The 23,609-nt window shown below is 38.1% G+C and overlaps 1 protein-coding gene across 3 annotated transcripts in view; it reads right to left on the bottom strand.

Moving 5' to 3' along the window:
- Positions 1–23,609, bottom strand: part of AKAP6 (A-kinase anchoring protein 6) — a 491,494-nt gene that overhangs the window by 8,125 nt on the left and 459,760 nt on the right. For all 3 annotated transcript variants that reach the window (XM_031453560.2, XM_064485883.1, XM_010986148.3), the window contains one exon: positions 182–3,600. In XM_031453560.2, the coding sequence (XP_031309420.2) occupies positions 223–3,600 (3,378 nt within the window). In that variant the 3' untranslated portion in view covers positions 182–222. The remainder of the gene's footprint in view (positions 1–181; positions 3,601–23,609) is intronic.

The raw sequence follows: 23,609 nt of genomic DNA, 5'->3' as shown, positions 1-23,609 counted from the left end.
GAGTATTTTTCTCCATCTAAATGTCTTATTCAGGTAAATATCTGCCGTGATCAACTATCCTGACTAGTCTCTTCTCCAATCATAGCTCTGTTAACTAAAACTCATATATTAAGTATATATATAAAATACACATTAACATATATTAAATATATATATATTAAAACATGAGGACTATACGTACCTTTCAATGAGATGATTTTCATGCTTGGAGAGGGTTACATTCTACCTATGCATATTTCTATGTCGTTCTTCATGAAGGTTTAGAAGATTTTCTTCACAGGTTACAGTTTGGGGGTTGGGATGCAATGCAGCCTTGTCTTTTGGCTGCTTTGCCTTCAAGGAGAGTCCTGGAATTCTAGATTTGGCTGAAGCAGCATTGTGTTCTTCTGGCATTCCAGACTCACCCAGGTTTCCTGAACTCTCCTTTTCATTGCCCAGCCTTGAAGGAGTAGTTAACTCTGAGCTTTCTCCACAGGCGTCAGAAGCTTGGGGTAAACTATCTACTTCCTTTCTTCCAACATCACATTCTTTGGCAGGGGGAGGGCTTGAACGAGCCACCATGTCTGCATCGTTAGCTAAGAGTGAAATATCACTGAAGTTGGAAGAACCTGCCGCTGCTTGGCGTGACCCTGGAGCTCCTCTAGGAAGTGCAGGGTCATCTGGAGGAGTACTGGAGAAAAAGGGCTTGTCTTCAGCAGGGTCCTCCTCAACACAGGCCTCAAAGAAGCATTCGGGGTCTTCCTTGTCTTCTGAGCCAGAGTCAGTAATGTCCGGTGGCAACGGAGTGTTGCTCTTCTCTTCGATGTAACTGGTGACCTCCCCACAATCGCTGTCATGAGACGAGAGAGATAAGTAAGAATAAAAGTCGCCTTTTCTCAGCTGGATGGGCCGGTGAGAATGTTCCAACACCTTCTCCTTGATTTGAGTTAATGAAGTGGGAGCAGCCGCCTCATTTTCAGGTTGAGATTTACATTTTAGGGCTGTTGAAGCCATGTCGATGATTTCCTTAACAAAGTCGTGTACTGAACAATCTTCGGCATCTTTCGGATGGAAAACATCTGGCTCACAGTCGCAACAAGAAATGCTGTCACTAATAGAAACTTTTTCCTCGGCTTCATTTTGTTCAAGGGCTAGGCAGAAACCAGTAGATCTTCCAGCCATATCTGATGCATTGCTGGATGGAGATTTCAGTACATCAGAGTCCTGTCTATTGATAACTTCTGAAGGCAGTTCTGGGCAAGACTTCTCAGTGGGAGTAGAAGCAGCACTTTGATTTTCAAAATGGTGGCGGTCTTGACATTTCTTTGGAAGATGTCTAACAGGCTGGGGAACAAATTCCTTTCCAGCAATATTTGAATCACCTGAGCTATCCATAAATGCTTTGCACTTACAATGCTCACTCTCTGAAATCCTTTCCCCAGTTGAACCAAGATTTTCACATTCCTTTGCAATCTCATTCAGTTTGTCCTTCTGCCTTTCTGGCGCACTTTCAATATTGCCATTTTCCATGTCTGCCGCATAAGGGTCTTTATTCACTTTGAAAATATTTTTCTTATTTTCACCCTTTGTCCCTAACTCATGGGTGTGGGATAAATTCTTCCCATTTCCGTTATTTTCAGAGAGACGTTTTATGGAGCCATTTAGAAGGGCTTCAATGTTCAGGGTATCAGAGGAGTTGGTCATCTCACTACTACTTACATCCTTACTGCCTTTTATTTCATCACTGAGATTACATCTTCTCTTATCTCTTGTCAAGGAAAACTTTGGTCTAATCCAGGTCTGCAGTTCATTCTTTATGTAGTCCAGCCCTGACATCAAGTTGCATTCTTCATAAATTTCATCATCTGTTGCAATACTGGAGTCATCATCCTCATCTTTGATGCATAGCTCTTCTTCTGTCAAGGTGAGGGTAGAGCTGGAGAGGAGGTCACTGTCGTCTTCATCATCAGTGCAAGCGGAGGTGCAGGAGACATTAACGATCATGCTGACATTGACATCACTTTCATCGGCCACCGAACGTGTCAGGCGCTTCCTGAATGATGCATTCGATTCCGGGATCTTGTTCTTGTGTAACACAATATCCTCTGAGCAAAGAGAGAGCTCATCACTGCTGCTAAGTTCTGTGAGAGATGCTGGCGAGTCTTCATTAATAGAAGATGCTATGTCCAATGACAGCTGGCCAGTAAAGGCCATCTTTTGGGAACTGCTTTGAAGAGTGATATCGGAAACACTTCGCTTTATCTTCTGCTCCGACGGGCTCTGGATATTCTCCAAACGATTCAGGAGATCTAATGTTCTTTTACTCAGTTCACCAACTGAGCCACTGCTCACGCTTATGTCCCCAGAGCTGTGACAGCTAAAAAGATCTTCATTGCTTTTATAGGATGTCAACCAACTTTCTAAAGAAGTGCTTCTCTGGAGGCTGTCACTGCCGTTTTTAAAGATGCCCAATCCAAATAAATCGCCCCCTGGAGAAAGGGACTCAACAGACGAACTATGAGGTAAAAGGGAGAGCTGCCTGGCACTCTGCACGCCACTGAAAGTCTTCTCTGCATCACCACTTTTATATGAATTTCGATCCATTTCATGGGACGCACTTGCCAAAATCCTTTCATGGGAAGGGGCATCTGGTTGTAACTCTGTAGCCTGGTGTTTAGATTTGCAGGATTTTTTATCAAAATAAAAACCATGGAGCAGGGGATCCTCCACATGTGCTTTTTCACTTTGTGACTGTTTCATTATCATTGGTAATTTGAGTTTTGAGCCTTGAAGGTAAGAGTAATCATAAAATGTAAACACATCATGTTTTCCTTGTAATTCTTCTCCCAAACAATCAGGGGTATGTCTGGTAATACTGTTTAAATCTCCAACTTTTCCATTTACACAACCCACTGTTGAAATGGATAACTGAGAGCTCTTGGGAAGCTTAATGCGTTCCTCCTCATCTTTAAATTTCTGCTTTAACATGTTAACTGCATCTCCTGTTTGTGGGTCCAGATGTTCAGTTTCAGGGTTACTCGGGGACTCACCCACCACATTGAGCAAGCACATTTCAGAGTTTGTGGTGGTTTCAGTGTCTCCTTCACTGACAATTCCACTCTCACTGCCTGAATTTTGGCCCATGTCTCCTCCGTGGCATGGGCAGGGCTTTACCAAACTGGTACCCCCTAGAAGATCCGGCAAAGATTTGGTAGATGAAAATGAAGAGTCTTTACTGAGACTCTTCGTTAAAACATTAGGCTGTGTCATGCCAGAGAAATTTGGACTGTTTTTCAGGAACGGGATGTGGTTGTCTTCATAGAGTTCAACATTGTGGAGGCTGTACACCTGGTAGATGTGTGGGCTGGAGGGAGCAGTAATACTTGATGTACACTGAGATGCCCCCTGGTCGCTTGCCTCTTCTTCATAACCAGGGTCCTCACTACCTGCCTCTTCAAGCTTTAAGGAAGGCATGACAGGTTGGGATTCTTGCTCAAGGTCATTTGATTCTTCATTCAAACTAATTAACTTGTTGCTTATGTCAGTTTCATCCCATTCCAGGGCATCCTCACTTGTCCCGTTTAGGTCCATCAAGCCAGGATCAATCACATTCAGAGTCTCCTGTGTAGAAGAAGGGAAAAAAAAAAAAAAAAGAATTAGGGAACACAAGCATGAACTTTTTATCCATTCAAAATCTCTTGGAAGAGTCAGGAAAGAAATTTGCCCCAAGCATGAATTTGAAAGACAGCATAATTACCAGCTCTATGTCTCTCTGGAATAACATCCCAAATTATTGAAATAGGCTTTTCTATCAATAGTAATTTGTCACTGAGGGTAATAACATAGATTAAAATGTAAGATTATTACAGTCAAATTGTTATTTATGGAATTAACCATTTCCTACTGATTCATCTGCAATTTTAACCCTGAAGATAAAACTGCCAGGCAAATAAAGGTAAAAAGAGTATAGCCTAAGACATCTTTTAGGTACATTCATCCTGATACTCTTTTAGCTCTGGAGTCATGATGGAGTGCTATCTGCAGCCATATATGGCGAACCCCTTCTTGGTTCTCTTCCCGGGTTCTCCACTTGAAGCAGCTTCTGCCTGGGAAAATGGAAGAGAGTTGTAGCTATTTGTAAAGCCATTCACAGGCCAGAGGCTCTCAAATGTCTATTTTTCCCTCCGCCTTCCCTTTCAGGGTTCCTCCTCTTCAGAATTTGGCCCTGTTCCCAGACAGACCCCAAGATGAGCAACATTTGACTGGTTTCTTCACCTGCACCTTCCTGGACCTTGAGTCTTGGGCCCCAGGGCTGCAGGGCAGCCTCTTAATTACAGTTCTTTCAGTCCCTCTCTTCTCCAGTCTCTTGCTATGAGAGAGATTGCGCTTTGATCCTTGTTAACTTGTCTCACTATTGCCAGTCCTGCCCCGATTTCTTACAAGCAGGATCCTCCCCCTGCTACCCACCTCCAGCCCTAGAATAACAACGATCTGAAAACTGTCTGACTCTAAGGATGAAGGAGCCCAGATTCTCTTATGCTGCTTTCTGCCTGCACAGCTGTGACCTTGGTCTTTCCCGGGACTTCCTGGTTTTTCCCCTAGAGCTTGATGCATTCTAGGACGTTGGGACATAGAAGCTGAATGGGCTCCCGGACTCTGTTCATATTCCTCCAGCATCCTCACTTGCTGGCCAGCTGTCTAGATTCAAACTGGAGCCAAGAGAGGTGATACAGGTACTGCAGGCCCTGACGGGCACACCTGGAAACAGAAACTCAAACAGAACTTTGCAGTTGAGCGTATGCTTACGCAGGGTAGCCAGGCAGATGAGCGGGTGAGCATGGCTCTGGAATTATGCAACGTGGCTGAAGTGCTGACTTGGCTGCTAAGCATCTGCGTGGCCTTGGGCAAGTTGCTTAACCTTTCTGAGCACTAGTCTCTTCATATCACTTTTTGAAGGGGTCAAGCACTTTCTATCTTTGGAGATAATTTTGAGTACTGAGTGAGCTAATGCTTGGGAAGGGCTGAGGAGGCAGTCAGTATGAAATAGCTATAATTCTCAATGCATGTAGAATCGCTCTAGAGTGGCTTTGAGTTCATTCACAAAGGGTTCTCCCTGCGTACTTCATTCTCCTCATCATTCCTTTCCATTTGCTCTTAAAATCACAAGAGATTCATGACACAGTAGGTAAAGAGAGGTGTCCTACAGTGTTAACAGGTCAGCATATTTGCATTACAATTCAGAATTATTTTAACAGCCTGGTGGAAAAACAGGCCACAATGCTTTTATTCCTCAGTAGTGGGAAAACAGCTTCTCCAGCAGCGTATTAGCAGAACTTTCCTAAGAAGCCCTCAGTCCTTCCTGAAACTAAGAGTTGAAGGATACCACACAAACACATTAAGTATAAAACACCCATTAGCACTTTATTATCCTGGATATGTAAGAGATTATCTGCATAGCCTACTTAAGTTTAAAAGAGTCCAGTTACAAAGTAAACATTAATTAAGGGATTTTTTAAATTTTATAACAGAAGTCTTCCCTGCCAATGTTACATCAGTTAATCTTGTACCCTGGAAATCACCACACTCACTTAGGTTTGGAGTACATTCACTGTGATGAATTTTTATTAGAATTTCTGTTTATTCTTTGCTTGCTGATAAAGGAAGTACTAATGACCAGTTAGCATGGCTAATGAATGTTCAAATCTTTAGCTGCAGAAACAATCAATCAGTCTCATCAAATAGTATATTAATTTCAAATATGATCTTGGCTGGCACTGTACTCTGAGAATGCTAATAAATAATTGAACTAGTCTTTCAAAGGAGCTGTCTTTGTGACTCTCTGGTTGACTTTAACATTTAGCAGCACAGATTTTTTGCTGAGAGTCCCAAACCCGGGTGCTCACACCGGATGCAGGAGCTGTGCCATCTGGATGTGTGCCGGGAGCTTAGCCTGAGTGACGCCAGTAACTGGGACTTGCCTTGCAGGACACAGTTGTTTTCTGACCAAATGCCACCTTTATAGCTTTACAAATACAAGCCTAAGAAAGTAAAAAACTTGCAGCAGCATCTAAAAGAACAAATCCTTTCCTCAGTAAAGTGGTTGGAGTGAAAAGTTTTCGTAGGAAAAGATTAAACTTTTGTGTGTAATGCTTCTTAATTCTGTCTTCCTCTAAATCTCTTAAACTTATTTTAATTTCTAAAAAAAAAAAGAAAAATATTTATGTCAACTCCAGGGAATCTGTGACAAGATCCATCAGAAAATCACTCACTTTAGATTTCCCATTTTATCTATTAAAGAAGTGCTATCGCTCTGCCCTCATTCACTCCTTTCTGATGTGAGTTACATTCTGTCAATATTTTCAATAAAATCTCCACTTCTTCAAGATTTTATCTCAAACATAAAACATACCCTGAGGCCAAAAAAGTAGGGAAAGTTTCCAAGAGGAAGGACATTGGAATATTTATATAGCTAAAAGGTTGTCTTTGAAAAAAAAAAAGATATATATTTAGAGTGATGTAATTGGTAGGAAAGTTATTTGGTCGAATGCTCTCTTTGATGGTAGCCCAATATAGCCAATAATCCTCGTGCTAATTAATTATTCTTTTTGTTGTTGTTTTTCTAGAGGACCTGTCTTGTACTTTTTAAAAAGTCACAAATGTTCCTATTTTTGAAAAAGTGATAAATCAAACATGGATTTAGGAAAACAAATCTAAGAATATTTGACCAAAACCAAAAGGATGGTGAGTAGCACATGAGGGCCCAATAGAGTCTGCCGTTCCAGAGATAATTCTGAATTAAATTTACTAGCGGAAGGATCTTTCAGTTTCAAACTTGCTTCACTGGTGCCAAATTTTGGCCTAAACCAAGGACTCTATATAAATAATCACAATACACACACACACACACACACACACACACACACACACACATCTTTACAGGTCTGCTCAAGAAACAAGTGGAATTAATTGGTGTTATTTTATTTTTGTTCTTGGAGGCAGGTTATTTATATTAGTGCAATATATACAGAGAAACTAACTAACAGTGGCTAGACAAATAATGATGATGAAAGGACCAAGATTCCAACTGCAGCAAGTAATACATGTCCACATTCACTTCCATCTGTACTTGGATAGCTTTCATTGAGCTAAGTCTCCCAGAATCGCATTTCTGGGATTTTCTTAAAATTTTAGGTTAGATGGTAGGTTTTATAAGAGATGAAAAACACCATTAGCTAAAGAGTGGAGATAACAGAACCTGACGTTCTATAAAACAGCAACCCAACAGAGATCTGATATAGCTGCCTCTAGATTCCTTTAATTTCCTTTAAAAAGTTGCAACTTTTTAAAAACTAAAGTAGGATGACTAGGATGAACTGAATGGTCCAGTCAGTGCTCAGAGCGACGGAAACCATTAGGAGGTCCTATAATTTGTGTCCCTTTTTTATTCTAGATACAGGAGTTTATTGAGCAACACCACTTGAAAAGCCCTGGGAGAAGAGATTTGTGGACAAGTAGGTGCCAACAAAAACATACAAATAAATAAAAATAACAGAAACAAAAAAGAGCACTAACTATAACAATAAAGATATGCATACTACCCTAGGGCAAAAAAGTAGATGGAACACGGGGAAGTCTGAGGGAACGATGGACAGGAGGGAGAGAAAAACAGATTGATCAGGGTGGGGGAATCAATTTCAACGAGGGGAAATTCCACTCTATATATTCACTCTGCTTTTTTGATGCACTATTTTCCCTAGCACCCCTCTCTAAATGCAAAAACCAAAGTCCCTGATAATTAGCTGTAGAATTATTTGCCTAAATTAGACTTGGGTAGCAATTTTTAAAAAACAACATCAACAACCATAAGAAACAGCTAGTCCTCAGAAAAATGGAAAGATAGCTTTTACGAGAATTCAGAGTTTGTAGTACTCTGCCTCTTGCTGGGCAGAGAACAGATTCAGAGTTAGCAAGAAAAAATACAGATAAAAAACAAAATGGGATAAAAAGCAAAAAATGTCCATTGTTTATCAAGATTTGGGGATTTGGGACAGAAACACAAGCAGATCTGGGTTTGAATCCTGGACTCCCCCCACCCTCACATGTTAGTGGTATGATCCTGGGCAAGTTATTTAACATCGATGTGCCTCAGTCCCACCATTTATATATTCAAGATAATCAGAGACAAACATTGTGTCTGCCTTAGAGGCTGTTGGGAGCTCTATATGACAAAATGTATGGGAAGGCCTATGGGGAGAGCCTGGCACAGAGTAGGGGTACAGGGACTGCAGCGATCAGCACTTTTGTCTGTGCTGAAGAGAGAGGAAGATAGGGCAGCTGCCTGTTAAATAACCTTAACAGTGTTTGCAATAAGACTGGTGGTCGGTTGACTACTCTCTTTAGTACAGCCACATGCATGGAATCCAATGAAATAAACATCAGTTAGGGCCCTCACCCCCACTGCCCTGTAAATGGGGTGTGGGTTTGTCTTTGCCTGTCCCGACTGGGCTTATCCCGCAGGAATAACTAGAAGAGAAAAGACGCCTTCCCAGCCCTCAGCAAAGCCTAGATAGAGCTCAAGGACTTTCTATTTCCTGAAAATAATCTTTTTTTTTTAAAGGCAGGTCCATTGTCTGTGAAATTCTATCACAACTGACACATTAGAGCAATCAAATCTGGCTCACTATCTATCAGATTGACAATAATGTTAAAGTAACTTGTCTCAGCTCAGAAACCGCTCTGAAAGTCTATCTCACACTAATGATCAAAAACTGTTCTAGTGAATGCTCTTTTTCAATAACAAAGCTGATCAGAAACTCAAAACAGACAAGTAAAACCCAAAGTAATCTCACAAATCTCATGAAAATGAGTACTGACATGGACATATTTCCTAGTCTTGGCTCCCCAGATATTTCTGAAAGGATTGAAAATGAAAAATCCATTAGATGTTGTTTTAAAGTAAGTTTTATAACAGCAAAAATTGCCGTAGTTCCTAACAGGAACCAGGAACAAAAGAGAGTCCAATATTGGGAGTCAGGGCTTTTCCTGCCAGATATAAACTCCATGAGGACAGGGGCTCGTCTGTCCTGTCTCCACTAGAGCCCTGGCACCTACAACCGTGCCTGGCAGGGAGTAGGTTCTCAAAAAAATATTTACTGAGCGAACTGAAGAAAGAAAGACTTGCCTGTGGTCTCATGAAATGTGGAAGAAATCTGGGGAAAGGTCCTGAGGTGAAACTTTGCCACAATAAAACCACCTGGAGAATTTCTGACTCCCTGGCTGGTGGTACTGCTCAGTTATAAAAGTACTAACTTAGTAGCCTCGAAAACATTATGCTCAGTGAAAGAAGCCAGACACAAAAAGTCATATACTGCATCATTCCATCCATATAAAATATCCAGACTAGGTAAATCCATAGAGATGAATGAAAACTGCTGGTTGCCAGGGAGTTAGGGGAGGGGAGAATGGAGAGCAATTGCTTAACAGGTGTGGGTTTCCTTTTGGGGTGATAAAAATGTTTTGGAATTAGATAGAAGTGATGGTGATGCAACACTGTGAATGTATGAAATGTCACCAAATAGCTCACTTTAAATGATTAATTTTATGTTAACTTCTCTTCAATTAAACAGAAAAAAAAAAAGAGCCCCAAAACCTAAAAAAACCCACAAGCAAATAAGAGTTAGTCCTGTTGAGTTTCCGAGTCTGTAACACCACGAAACATAACAGGACATCATGGCTCTACTGAGAAACTTGCTTATAAAATTACTACAACATGTATTTCTAAATTCATTTATATCACTGTGCATATATTATCAATAAAGGTATTTTTTTTATTACAGGCTTCTTTGCTCTGCATGCATGTTCATCATTACCAGAAATGACGAAGAAAAGAACATCCTGTGTATAGTACTTCTGTAGTTCAACTTGTCATTTTGATGTAAAAGTCTCTTGAGGAGAGAGAGGGAATGTGATTAACAGAGCCCTTATTTGCTGAACCCTCTGGCAGGGTCACCAGTGACCTTCTCAGAGCCCAATCCAACTGATTCTCCCTTGCCCTTATTTGACTTGATTCCTCCACAGAGGTTGCCTCCATTTTTTTCTGAAATTTTCTCCTCCTTTGATCACCTTGATGCTAAGCATCCTCATAAAATCCACCTCAGCAGACTGGTAAATGACAGTCTGTCCCACAGTTTGTAAAGAGCTCTTTTGCCCCTTTTCTGTTAAGTTCATCTCTGTTTTCCTCAGACCTTGATCATAAAAATGAGATCATGAGGTCACATTTAACCTAACTCCTGACTTCTACTCTACTGAATGTACACAATGCCTTGCCTAACCTGTTGATTCCTTTCCTGGATTAAAAGGAATAAGAATGAAGAATGAATTGGTTAAAGAATGACTGACTCTCTACCACTAGCTTCCCCGTAGCAAATCTGCAGGTGGACCACGTGAGCAAGACAGCATTCAAAGGACGATCAGGAGAAGTCAGTAGGTCTGCACATAATGGAGAAATGACAAAGAATCTGACCATAATGATTAATTGAGATTGTTTCCCCATTTGCCCTTTAGAAATTGTCATGGCTGAGCAGAATCTTCAGAGCTGCTCTCCACACATGAGCCCACTTTCTCCCCAGATTGCCGTCTTTCCTGAATAAAGTACCTTTCCCTTCTACTGACACTTGCCTTTTGATTATTGGCTTTTGAGCAGCAAGCAGCCGAACCTGAGTTTGGTAACAAATCCTATCTTACTTCTTTAAGCCCTACAGACTCCCCTGCCATAGGTTTAGCCACATGAGGCCTGACTGTCTATTGTTGTGAAGGGTATAGAGGCTACACCGAGGAGAAAGGCATTCAGAGAAGGTGTTGGGGGATGAGGACATTGCGGGAAGAGGGAACAGTAAGAAGCAAAGGCAGATGGGATAGTTTTGTGGGTACATTAAGAGGAAGGATGAGCAACTAGCAAAAGAAACACAGAAGAAAATCCAAGTAGGACGGGTATAAAATCCTGGGACCTGAGAGAAGACTTTTAAAGGAGTGGCTGGTTAAGAATGTCATTCTAAGTGAAGTAAGCCAGAAAGAGAAAGAAAAATACCATATGAGATTGTTCATATGCGGAATCTAAAAAAAACCCCCAAAACAAAAAACATAAATACAAAACAGAAACAGACTCACAGACGTAGAACACAAACTTGTGGTTACCAGGGGGACGGTGGGTGGGAAGGGACAGACTGGGATTTCAAAATGTAGAACAGATAAACAAGATTGTACAGTGTAGCACAGGGAAATATATACAGGATCTTGTGGTGGCTCACAGCGAAAGAGAATGTGACAATGAATGTATATATGTTCATGTATAACTGAAAAATTGTGCTCTACACTGGAATTTGACACAACATTGTAAAATGACTATAACTCAATACAAAAAAAATGTTTAAAAAAAAAGGAGTGTTACAGAAGCAGAGAAGATAAGAAGCATGGGAGGAGAGAGAAAGCCATTGAATTAGCAAGAAGAAAGTCATTTGTAGCCTTAGAGGGAGCTGGTCCTAGAGGCTGTTGGGTGAGGAAATGAGCACAGGATGTGCTAGAAGAGTAGCCTGAAGGAATCCAGATTCCACAGTAAAACTGCTGTTGAAATTGGGAGCCTGGTCCTAATATTTCCTCTGCTTGAGGGATGGTCCCTAAGCCCTTCTTCAGCAGAGTCTGCTCTCCTGGGGACTGCAGCTAGGGCAAGACACTCGCTGCAGAAGAAGCCAGATTCAACTATTCAACTTTGCTCACCTCTGAATCACCAGCCAGCAATTAGACCAGTGCCTGGAATACAGAAAGCCCTCAACTTGTATGTTAAATATGTCAGCAAAAGATTTAGGGGTCCACATGCCATGAAGATAAGATTGCCAGTTTCACCCTTTTCTTGCTGTGTGACCTCAGGCAAGTGGCTTCCCCTCTCTGGGCCTTAGCTCTCAACTATGAACTGGGGATGGTCATGCTCGCTACCTTGTAGGACTAATGTAAAGAGCTAATGAGGTCATGTCTGTCAAACGTTTATCAGAGAGATACGCAAACAAGTGCTTAATAAACATTTGATAGTATTGTTAAAAAAAAAATGGCTAACCACTACCCTTCTTGTCTTCTAGTGCCAGTCCTCGAAGGAGGGAGGAAGTGGAGAAGCCATGGAGGCCACAGAATATATAGAAAACTCTTCCACTGTTCTAACGCCTTTTCTCTCAACTCTAGACACAGGCCCATCCTGACTCTGTATCTATTTATGACTTTCAAAAAGAAAAATCAATTTGTATTTAATACTTTTAAGTTTCATTTTGTGTGTGAAAAATAAGTTGCCAAGAGCTTTAAGATTCTATAAGCAGAGTGATTGTGAGGCTGTAAGAAGGAATTCCATAGAAGAAAGAAGGAGACACAAAACATAAGTGCTTCTTTTCACCCCTTCTATAACCTCAGTATCTCAGGCGGGTCTGCCCCTCATGAGTGCTATTTTGACTAAGAGGCAACATGTTTTTGCCAATAAAGTAAAGAAATTTAGATAATGTCAAAATTTCTAAATAACTCTTAAGTGTAGTAACCTCAGTGTTGGTAGTATTAAAGCTAGATGGTAACAGATGAATGCCTTGCATCAAGCTATTTTTTATGCAAATTAATTATTGTATACATCATTATTTGTATTTGATAAGCATCCACTGCAGGGAAAAGTTACTTTCCAACACAACTCTGAATTTTTCACTAGAAGGAACTAGAAAAATAATATACTTCCACTGAAAAATAAAGTATTTTATCTTAATATTGCTTTATATGCAAACATTGAAATTTTTATCATATTAAGAACAGATTGAATAGGAAAATCAGTTTATTTTTCTCTTTTTAATCACCATTCTATTTTCCAGAAATTTTCCCCAGAATTTCAAGTACCTAAATATAGGATTGATAAAAAATGAATTTTAAAAAAACTTGGGAAGAGATTTTTAAATAAAAGGAATTTCTTTATCTGACCTCTTCAGTATTGTGTAGAACTGAAATCAAAAAAGGAAATATAAAAAAAAAAATAATAAGCTCACTAAAGTTGTAAAAACCCAAACACAATAAAATGGTGGCATTTTGTACATTCTACTACATTGTAAACCTATTTGGATGACAATAATGAATGACAGACCCACATGCCAAGTCGCATAAACGATTTTTCTCCCCTAATGGTAACATCTGGCCCCATTCTTCTGTCATTGTCCTAGTGGTTTAGTATTTGCCTCTGACTGTCTGGAGTTGATGTAATATTTGAGTTTTGTGCCTCAGGATATAATTTTTGCCTCACCTTTGCCTTAGCAAAATGTACACTCTTGTTCCTCATAAGGCTCTTCCATTAATAAAAACCTACAATTGTTAAAACCAACAAAGCATATTCATAGTAAAAAGGAGATAAACAGTAAACAAATGAAGTTCACTAAGTTTACTAACACATGGGCTCTTCTGTGACACAGACTTGGGTTCCCAACTTTCAGACAGAATTTTAAGAACACAAGATTTGTGGCATGATCCTGAGGTAGCTTAATGTTCAAAAAGAGATTCGTCAGTATGCTGAAGTCTGCATGAAAAGCCAAACATCAGATGACAGAGTTCACTCATGTCCAGGATCCATGTCCTTGACGAAGTACATAAAAGCTGAGAGAATGGTGTGTCTTTTAACTCTCAACAAGGTACACATTAAGAACCAACACTGTGTTATGGCTGTTTTTAATGGTTTGCTCCTCTCAGATAAATAGGGGTATGTGACTCATTTTGTTTGTTTCTGTTCAGTTCTAATAATGTGATTACCACTTACTCAGAGAAAAAAACGAAGAAAAATGTTGGTCAATTTGGATAAACAAATTAGGAATGACCAAAAATGGTACATATCATTTTAATCTCTTTTCCATCTTATCTGTGCCAGTCGACTAAACTTGCCTTGCTTTCCTCAGTTTATCATTGACTGGCCCAAGTTTAGGATGATTAATGGGCAGGTCAGTGATCCTTATTTCTACATCTGATTTTATTTTATTTGATCTATATTTTTGTTTTAATAGTCTCCTTTAAAGATAACTGCTTTTCGATTTAAGGAGGACTGAAAAATCTCAGAATTGCTAGAATATCTCCCTTGAATTATCACTGTTTCCCCCATAAAAATGGCTGGAGAGTGTACCAGTTACACTTGATGCTAGAAAAGTTGCCTGAAATTTCAGGGTGAATTTTTGTAGAAGGTAATAAATGTCTTTGAAGTAAGTTTCCAAGAGATTTTATACTTCTGATTCCTAGCTGGAGTACTTAGACATGTTAAAAATGTGGAATCACTGAGGGATTATCTTTTTTGAGATCTCAAGGGAAAAATACTACAGGATTCTGAGATCCGATTAGATTTAAAAACTCGATCTTGATTGGAACAGAAGCTCTGGTCCTGGGCTCTCATGAAGGAGGCTCTTGAAAGTTTTAAATGTCAGGACCTTAATTCAAACTGTAACCCAAATCAAAGGTTCCCAAATCAAAGAAATGTAAATTTCATTCTAGAGGAAAAATGATCTCAAACTGCGAATTCATTTTGTAAATTAAAAAAAAAAAAGATATTAGAGGCTTAGGGTCACCTTAATCCCTTAAAATCCTTTTGCAATGCAAGAAATAACCAAAAATAATTACGAGCCTCAGACTCTTCAGATACGGGCCCTTGAGCAGGCATCTAAAAAAATATGCTGAGTTTACAGTCCAGGGAGAAAAGACACTGACCGGCCAGTGGAGCTAATTACCTGGGCCAGACCTGCTGAATTTACTACTCCAAGCACACACAACGGTAGCACTTGTGACTTATCTCTGCTTTGCTTACAGTCAGTGCAGAGTGTAGCACACTTTGACTACATAAAGCTTGGCTACTTTTTTTCTTAATAAATGGCAAGGACTCAGGGAAAGATAAGGCCAGGTGTCCTCCACTGCCTAGCAAATCAACAATAGTTTTCAAAGGCCTAGTCTATTCAGGACATTCTCCTGGCAAATGTCATCGCTGCTCTTAGGAAGCACGAGGAACACTTGGATAAACAGAGATCCCTTACGTTTATCTGCAGATAGGTTCTAAACTATGGTAACAAAGGTTTTTTTTTTTTTCTCCTCCAAAATTAAAGTCCCCCCCCACCAAATTAATCATTTTCCCTCATTATTTAGTAAAACCACTAGATGAGCTGTGACTCCATAAACTTTAGGAACTCATTTATTATGTTGCCTGATCAGACCTTGCGTTTATTTATACAGTATACTCATAAAACCCAGCTTTCATTAGTGCTGGGGAGGAACAGTCCTGCTCCCTTTGCTGGGAAGGTGAAGCTGGGGAAGATAATTAACCATGAAACAATAAGGAGGCTTGCTGGGTAAGCAGTAGTGTGAAAACAGTTACTCCTCACAAAAGAGGGGAAATTAGCTTGCTGGATAAAAAAGGAAGTGTCAGATTGAAGACTGAAAGGGCTGCCAACAGAAGTAGATAGTTCTATGCATCATTAATGAAATTTTTTAACACTTAAACGTCACAGCTGTCCACATTTAAATGCATGTAAATACCATGTGTTTCCAGAGATTAATATGCGTGTGAAAATATTTCTTTCCCCCTTAAACTTCTAGATGTTGTCTCTGTCTATTTCATTTCACCTACTTCCTTTCCAAGAATAAAAATGCACCAGCTTTCTCAGCATTGTGTCCTCATTTTCAAAACCCACGAACACCAAGCATCCTGGAGATGGGCAGCGTGCTCATTATATTTTAACAAACACATTATTTTACATTCATAATACTGATATTTTAGTAAACAGAAAGTTTGTTTTGATTTTGTTGCTCTACAGAGTGAAGACTTATGATGTGCGATTCCTTTCAAAACTTCCTCCTGGAGCATTAGTGCTCCCTGAAGCAGCCCCATTTTGGCAGAAATTCAGTTCTGTGCAGTGCCAAAAGAAATAGAATAAACAAACACTGCTCCACGCAGCTGGCGAGATCATTTACATATTACTGCACACCAAACATGAAGACCTGAATATGGATTAGAGCTACGGTGATGACACAAATGTCATATAGATAAAGAGAAACAAAATCCAACACATTGTTGTTTATTTTACCACTGCTACCGTATGAGTGCCACTCAGAAAGGAAAAAAAAATGGAGGAATTGCTTTTTGAAAATTGGGCTCCCAGCCTTATTTGAAGTGGGTTCTTTCAGACTGTAAAACAAGAGCAGTAAGGCATGGGTTATTTTGGATCCCCTAATATTCTGTCCTCTTGTCCTGTGAGTTAAACCAGTTTTAATGTGCATCAACTTGGACTAGGTGGGTTAGTGATCTGACAAGAACAACCTTTCATATGCAAAGAATTCCTACCTAGTCCTTTCCCCACCCTTGATAATTTCAGTCGAGCACTATGCTCTTTAATTGACAATTTAAATTCCATGAATGGAATCCTTGGCTAGAGAGATCCAGCAGGCCATATGGGCCCATTAAAGCTCCATCAGGAAACACCATCCAGTGATCTGGGCTTTCTTAAAGTCCTCAGCTAACTTATACATGTGCTGATTGCTACAAATCTGTTGACGCTTCTTGTCCATATCTAGATGTACAGGTGTCCTTGGGAGGAAGGGGCATCTCTCTGGATATTTACTGCTATAACTAGTTTTCTAGTCCTTACAGATGACAAGTGCTCTATAAAGAGATAAGGAAGATGGTGACAGAGAGAGGAATACAGAGAATGTAGATATTTCAGCTTCCACCAAATTAAAAATTCTTTATCCTGCATTGGACAGAGCTGACTTCTTTATGTGTAAAAATCGCTTTTGAAATAGGATTATTTTAGGAGCTTCTAGTACTTTAATCTTTAGAAGTAATTGTCATTATGACTACTCTTGCTTAAGTGTAAAAACAAAGAAATCAGGGCCATGTGAGTTAGTTAGAGATCATTAAAGTTTAATAATCAAGGAATGTTCTTTACCAATAAAGAAACAACCATTTGAGACCTGTCAAGGGAGTTGGAGTTATTTTACCAGGTGAGGAAAAGGCGTTATAAAGACATTTTTTATAGCATTTCGAAAGTTTCTATGTCTAGAACAATAAAAAAAAGTTCTCTAATTCCACAACTCCAAACTCAAAAAATGGAATTACACTGCAGGAAGTAAAAGTAGGTAAGCTATACAAAAAGGATTTGTTACTAAAAGGGCAACTAAACATTCTCATAGACCGCCCCCTCCATGAAAGTTTGTGAAAAAAATCTGTCCCTAGACTTTTTTAAAAACAGAAGAAACAACAATATGTTCAGGATAATCCCACACACCACTTTCAAATAAGTTTCCTAAAATAAATCCTTTCACTGAATTACACCTATCATTAAAATAAAACAAAACAAAAGAAACAAACAACAACAACAAATACTTTGTGGTTACTATCTCTTCAAATTATTCTGACTTTTAAGGCATTCCATAATCTGTCATGTAAAAATTACTGATATTTAATTTAATATTCTCCCAAAGCTGACCTTCATTTTAGTAAATGCCTATGAATATTCACTGCCCACTTACGTCACTATTCCTCTGTTCATAGTAGGTATTCAATAAATACTTTTTGAATGAATGAATGAATGTGGTTTCTATCGCCCTCATCAAATATCTCAAACTTAAGTCTTAAACTTCTCTATAAAGATTTCTCTGGATACTCATCCCTCAGTGATTTCTGTCTCATTTGATTCTTACACTAGTGATAGGACCACACAGTGTAGTATTTCCATTGGTTTATTTGTTTAATAAATGTTTATTAAATACCTGTTACATAGTACTGCCCAGCACTGAGCAGGATTGAGCACACTCAGCTCTCAAGTATCCTACAGCTTTGTATTTAGTTTTGTAATTGGTACTGTCATTTTCAGCCCAAACACAGCTTGCAATAATTACTGTCTCATCTATGTCAATATTATCTTAATGTATCACTCCATACAGCTTGCAAATGCCTTGAGACTGAAGATCATGTCCTGTACTACTTCTGTGTAGCCAAACCTCAGAACAATGCTAAGCATATAGCAGGTACTCAAGGGGTACTTGCTGATTATCTGCCTATAGGTTCAGTTCCCTCCAATATCACGATCCAATGGAGTCAGACAACAAACCAGTATGGAAAAATAGATTAAATATTCAGAACCCCAAACTTGCATAAAACAGCAGTGATACACTGATGGTATTATGGCTATGGGAAAATATTTAATCTATACTGTAATAGTTTTAGTTATTTGGACTTTAGGCCAATGGGCCTGCCTGTACTATTTTGCACTGCTACATGCCTCTATCCAAAAAATTAGCTTTTTCAATGTTCGCATTTCAATTTTAACCCCTTGAATGACTAAACATACAATATTTTCTTTAATATTCAGCAAACTAAGTCATTTACATGTTAAAAAATCATAAGCATAATTCAAGTGAAACAAGAGACCCAAAATATTAGACCTATATAAAAAAAAGGGTATTAGAGTAAATCTGATCTTCCTATGCTGGGATAAGAAAATTATCTGACCCTGGTGGCATTTCCACTTAAATGTTTTCTCTTTGATCAAAATTTAAACGTGACTATTGCTTCATGATCATCAGGTTGGTATTGAGGTTTAATATCTATTATTTCTAGACCAGTGCTTTCCAAACTCTTTCAAGATGTGACATATAGAAATGCTAATATAGACTTGCATACTGGGAAGGAATGAAGAGGTTGATCAATGCAGAAGGCAAATAAATGGCATGGATTCCCCCCAGGAGTCCTCCCTGCTCTCCCTCCTCCCCACACCAGGAGGGATAAGGCTTCCAGTATTTTAACCCACCATAACTCATTCAGGGTACATGAAAGAGCAGCTGTTCATGAGATAAATATAATTAGAGGTTTCTTTGTTTGAGAAAACCATAAATATATGAGAAGGTAGAGTCGTAGGTCAACGAAGACTGAATTAATGGCAGACTGATGTAGGAAGAAAAAAAATTTGCAAACTAAAGCAAATTCACATGAACTTTTAAAACAACCTAATTAATTAATTCAATAAAAATGTATTCAGCAAATTTATTTAACACATTTATTGAATGAATGAAACAATAGTAATTCATGATATTTACAATGATAAATTAATTAATTAATACTGAATAAAATAGACAAGATTCAGTTTTTGGACCTAGGGAGTGAGATCACCATCTGTGAAAGACAGAAGATGCGATGCGGTCTTGATATACTCTAGGCGGTTAAGAAAACCCTGCCTGAGGAAGTGGTTCTTGAGCTGTTTTCTGAAGGATAATACAAATTTTCTGGAGAGGGTTCCTGGTATGGGTGAGTGGTAAAAGTGAAAGGGACAAGGCTCTTAGGCAGGGGGAACATGCTGCATCTGAGACAACAGGCAGTGGGTCTGGTCTGCAGAGAGAGGATATGTGACTGTTCTGAAGAAGCAGGCAAGATGGCATTAGATCAGTGTTTTTAAAAGATTACACAGGATCCAGGGGAGAGAGTGAACTGGAAAGGGGGCAAAAGTTGATATGCAGAAAGTAATGTTTGAGGCTTCTGCAGTGGTACATATAGAATAAGAATAATAACAATTAACACTTATTGAACACTTTCTCTATGCAAGTAATATGCTAAACACTTAATGAGAGATGCTGGTAGCTTGGACTAAAGTGGTATACAGTTAGGGAAAACTGGATGGACTTTAGAGCTATTTAGAAAATAAAACAATTCAGGCCTGAAAATTTTTTCTGAAAATCATAATTTTTAATGGTTTTAAATATGCCATCAATTTACTGAAATGTTTTCTTAAAATATATATTACTAGAAATCCCTCGTTTCCAATTATGTTTGGTTTTGTAAATAAAACATGATAGACATCTTCATATAAATAGCTCAGATTATTTCCTGAAAGCAAATTCAAGAAGAATAAAAACTAGGCCAAAGGATGTGCCCACTTTTTTGATATTGAAAAACAGCCAATGATTATGTCAGTTTGCCACCCATTCATACCTTTAAAGCAATGGAATTTATCATAAAATTTCCCTCTTTCTGATGGGTGAAAAATAGCAACTGACAAACTGTGTTACTTTGCATTTCTCTCATTACTACTTAGATTGGCTATCTATTCATGAAAAATAGCAACTGACAAACTGTGTTACTTTGCATTTCTCTCATTACTACTTAGATTGGCTATCTATTGGCTATCTATTTAGTAACCATTTGTATTTATTACTTAGTGAATCAGTTGATCATGTCCTTTGTCCATTGTTTTCTAATATTTAATACTAACTGATGGACAATTATTGGGGCAAAGGTTTCTGCAGTGTGAAAGAATTTCAATAAAAATGGAACCAGAGGATATGAAATGGAAAATCTCATGTATACTCTGTCAGAAGAATAGAACTTAATAACTGAGAGGCTGATTTCCTGGAAATGCCTGATTTATAGAGGATCAAGAGATCTCCTGACCAATGAACATCTGCCAAGAATCTCTCCCCATCCTCAAGCCAATGGACTCACTGCTTAGACTCTGGCTCCTTGCCCATAAATACAGCCTGCCCCAAACCCTCATGGACTTGCCTGTAGCTTGCTACAGCATGCATTTTCTGAATTGCAATTTCTCCGCTATTCCCAAATAAACTCAGTATCTAGTAATTTGAGCTTGCCTCAGTTCATCTCCTTATTTAGGCTGACATTGTTAGAAGACCTGCCCTGCAAGAAATGTTAAAAGAAGTTCTTTGGGAAGAAGGAAAATTATTTAGGTGAGAAACTTGGATCTGTATAAAGGAAAAAGCATTAAAGAAGGAATAAATAAAGGTAAAATAAAATATCACATTTTTCTTAATTGATCAAAAAGATACTGTTTATTTAAAGTAGTAATAGTAACAATGTTTTGGGGAATGAATGACAGTAATATCCTAGGGATGGGAGGAAGAATTAAGAATACTGTGTTATAAGTTTTATGCACTATGTATGTGAAACAAGATAGCATTTGAAGGCAGGCTTAGGTTAGTTTAAAACATACATTGCAAGTTCTAGGACAACTACTTATGTTAGTTTAAAACACACTTTGCAAGTTCTAGGACAACAAAAGGGAATCATATAAAATGCTCCATTAAAATCAAAGAAAGCAGAAAAAGAAGGGAAAAAAAGAAACAAAGAACAAATGTAATGAACAGAAAGTAATTACAAAACAGGATAGCTATTAATCCAACTATATTAATAATCACTTTAAATGTGGATGAACTAAATACTGCAATTAAAAGAGAGATTTTCAGAATAGATAAAAGAACAAGATCCAACTATATGTTGTCTATAGAACCTCACTTTAAACACAAAGACTCAGAAAGGTTAAAAGAATGGAGAAAGATATCATGCTAACATTAATCAAAAGAAAGCTGGAGTAAAAATTTTAGAATAAAATTAAAAAAAAAAAAAAAAAGACTTCCAACACAACAAAAACAACCAAAAATAAAACTGGAGTAACTATATAAATTTCAGACAAAGCAGACTCAAAAAACAAGGGAAATTATCACGGATAAAAGGATCAATTCTTCAAGAAGGCAATAATCTTAAACATGTATGCATCTAACGAGAGGATATCAAAATACGTGAGGCAAAAACTGACAGAATTGCAAGGAGAAACAGAAAATCCATTTTTATAGCTGGATTTCAACCAGGGCTGAGGACTTCTAATTTTAGCTCTATCCTTTCAGTAATTGATAGCTTAATCAATATTCTTTCAGTAATTGATATATCAGTCAGGCAGAAAACCAGTTAAGGGTATAGTTCACCTGAATAACACTATCAATCAACTGGATCTTGATTGACATTTGAATATTTTACTCAATAACAGCAGAATACATATTCTTTTCAAACTTACATGGAACATTACCAAGACAGACCGCATTTTGAGCCACAAAACACACCTTAACAAATTTAAAAGACTAGAAATCACACAGTGTATGCTCTCAGACCACAATGAAATTAAATGATAAATCAATAATAGAAAATTGAAAAATCCCCAAATATCTGGAGATTAAACAACAAACTTCTACATAGCACATAGGTTAAAGAAGTATCAGAGAAATTTTAAAATATTTTAAACTAAATAAAAATGAAAATATAATTTATCAAGATTTCTGAGATGCAGCAAAAGTAGTGCTTAGAGGGAAATTTATAGCATGATAGGCATATATTAGAAAAGAAGGGAGATCTAAAAATCAGTAACCTAAGCTCCTACTTTAGAAAACTGAGGGGAAAAAAGGGCACTTTAACCCTAAAACAAGCAGAAGATAAGAAATAATAAAAATTAGAACAGAAATAAATGAAACTGAAAATTGAATAGAAGAAAAATCAACTAAATCAACCAATTCTGAGAGGGGTGTGGCTAATTAATTCAACTGGTTTAGCTTTGGCCAATTCGGGATGAAAAGGAGGAAGATAAGGATGAGTGGTTAGTTACGTCAACCATGGAATCTATCACTTAAGACTGGATTTCCTCAACTACTCACTTTTTTGGTCATTTGTTCATGTGTTTTACTACACAAAATGTTAATTGCCTAGTATGCCAGGCAATGTATTACTTTCTAGACAATTACAAAGATAAATAAGACTTGGTTCCTGCAATAACTGAAACAATAATAGCAGCTAACAGTCACTGACTTTGTGGCAGCAGTTGTTCAAATAACTTGTTACCTACTAATTCACTTAAACCTCATATAACCCAAGGGAGGTATTATCGTCATCTCCATCTTAAATATGAAGAAGCTGAGGCATAGAAAAGTTAAATAATTTGCCACAATCACCTAGCTACTACGTCGCAGAGTTTGGCCCAAGCTCTAAGTCCCTACATTCTACTGTAATATTCAAGGGAAAAAAAACTTCCTCAACTTCTCTTGAAAATTTATTGTCTACTGGAAATCCTCGCATTAAGGATATGTCTTATATTTATCATCAAGACCCTCCACTGTAATTTAAAATAATTGCTTTCCTTCTTTCTTTCTCCCTTTCCTCTTCCACCCTCCCTCTGTCCCTCTTCCCTTTCCTTCCTTCCTTTTTTTTTTGGACTAGTGTGAGTGGAAACAGGACAGAGGGCATTTAGAGTATATAGTGTACTTTCATATACAGAAGAAATACGGTAAGGAATTTCTGAAAGAAAAATAAATTTATTGGGAACTACTTTTAAAAGAGTTTTTCAGTATCTAAAGCTTGGCTAGAAATACTCTAAAAGAAGAAAGCTGTTTTTGACATGTATAAAGATTTTTTAACAACCATCTCTCTTGTAAGTAATTAAGTATAAGTAATTACATAATTACTTGATTATGTGGCAGCACTAAAATTTTACAGGAGGTTTTTCACTTAAACTCTAGCCTTATAAAAATAATTGCCACAAGTCAAAATTATTTTCTAAATGCAGTAATTCTTTCTGCTTTTAATTTTCATGGGGAGGGGGTGGTGGAATCTATGTCTATTTTTGTTTAGCAACCAAAGCCAGAGAAATATATAATTTAATACTGTGTCACTGTGTTCAGACAGTGACTTAAAACTTATAATGAATCCCCAAGTTATGGTGGTGAGAAACACTTAGGTGGGAAATTAAGTCAGGGCATATTCTAGAGAA

Source organism: Camelus dromedarius, chromosome 5 (genome assembly GCF_036321535.1).
Source record: "Camelus dromedarius isolate mCamDro1 chromosome 5, mCamDro1.pat, whole genome shotgun sequence".
In the NCBI taxonomy this organism is placed as follows: domain Eukaryota; kingdom Metazoa; phylum Chordata; class Mammalia; order Artiodactyla; family Camelidae; genus Camelus; species Camelus dromedarius.
The sequence above is the reverse complement of the archived record's forward strand: the minus strand, read 5'-3'. Positions and strand labels throughout refer to the sequence as shown.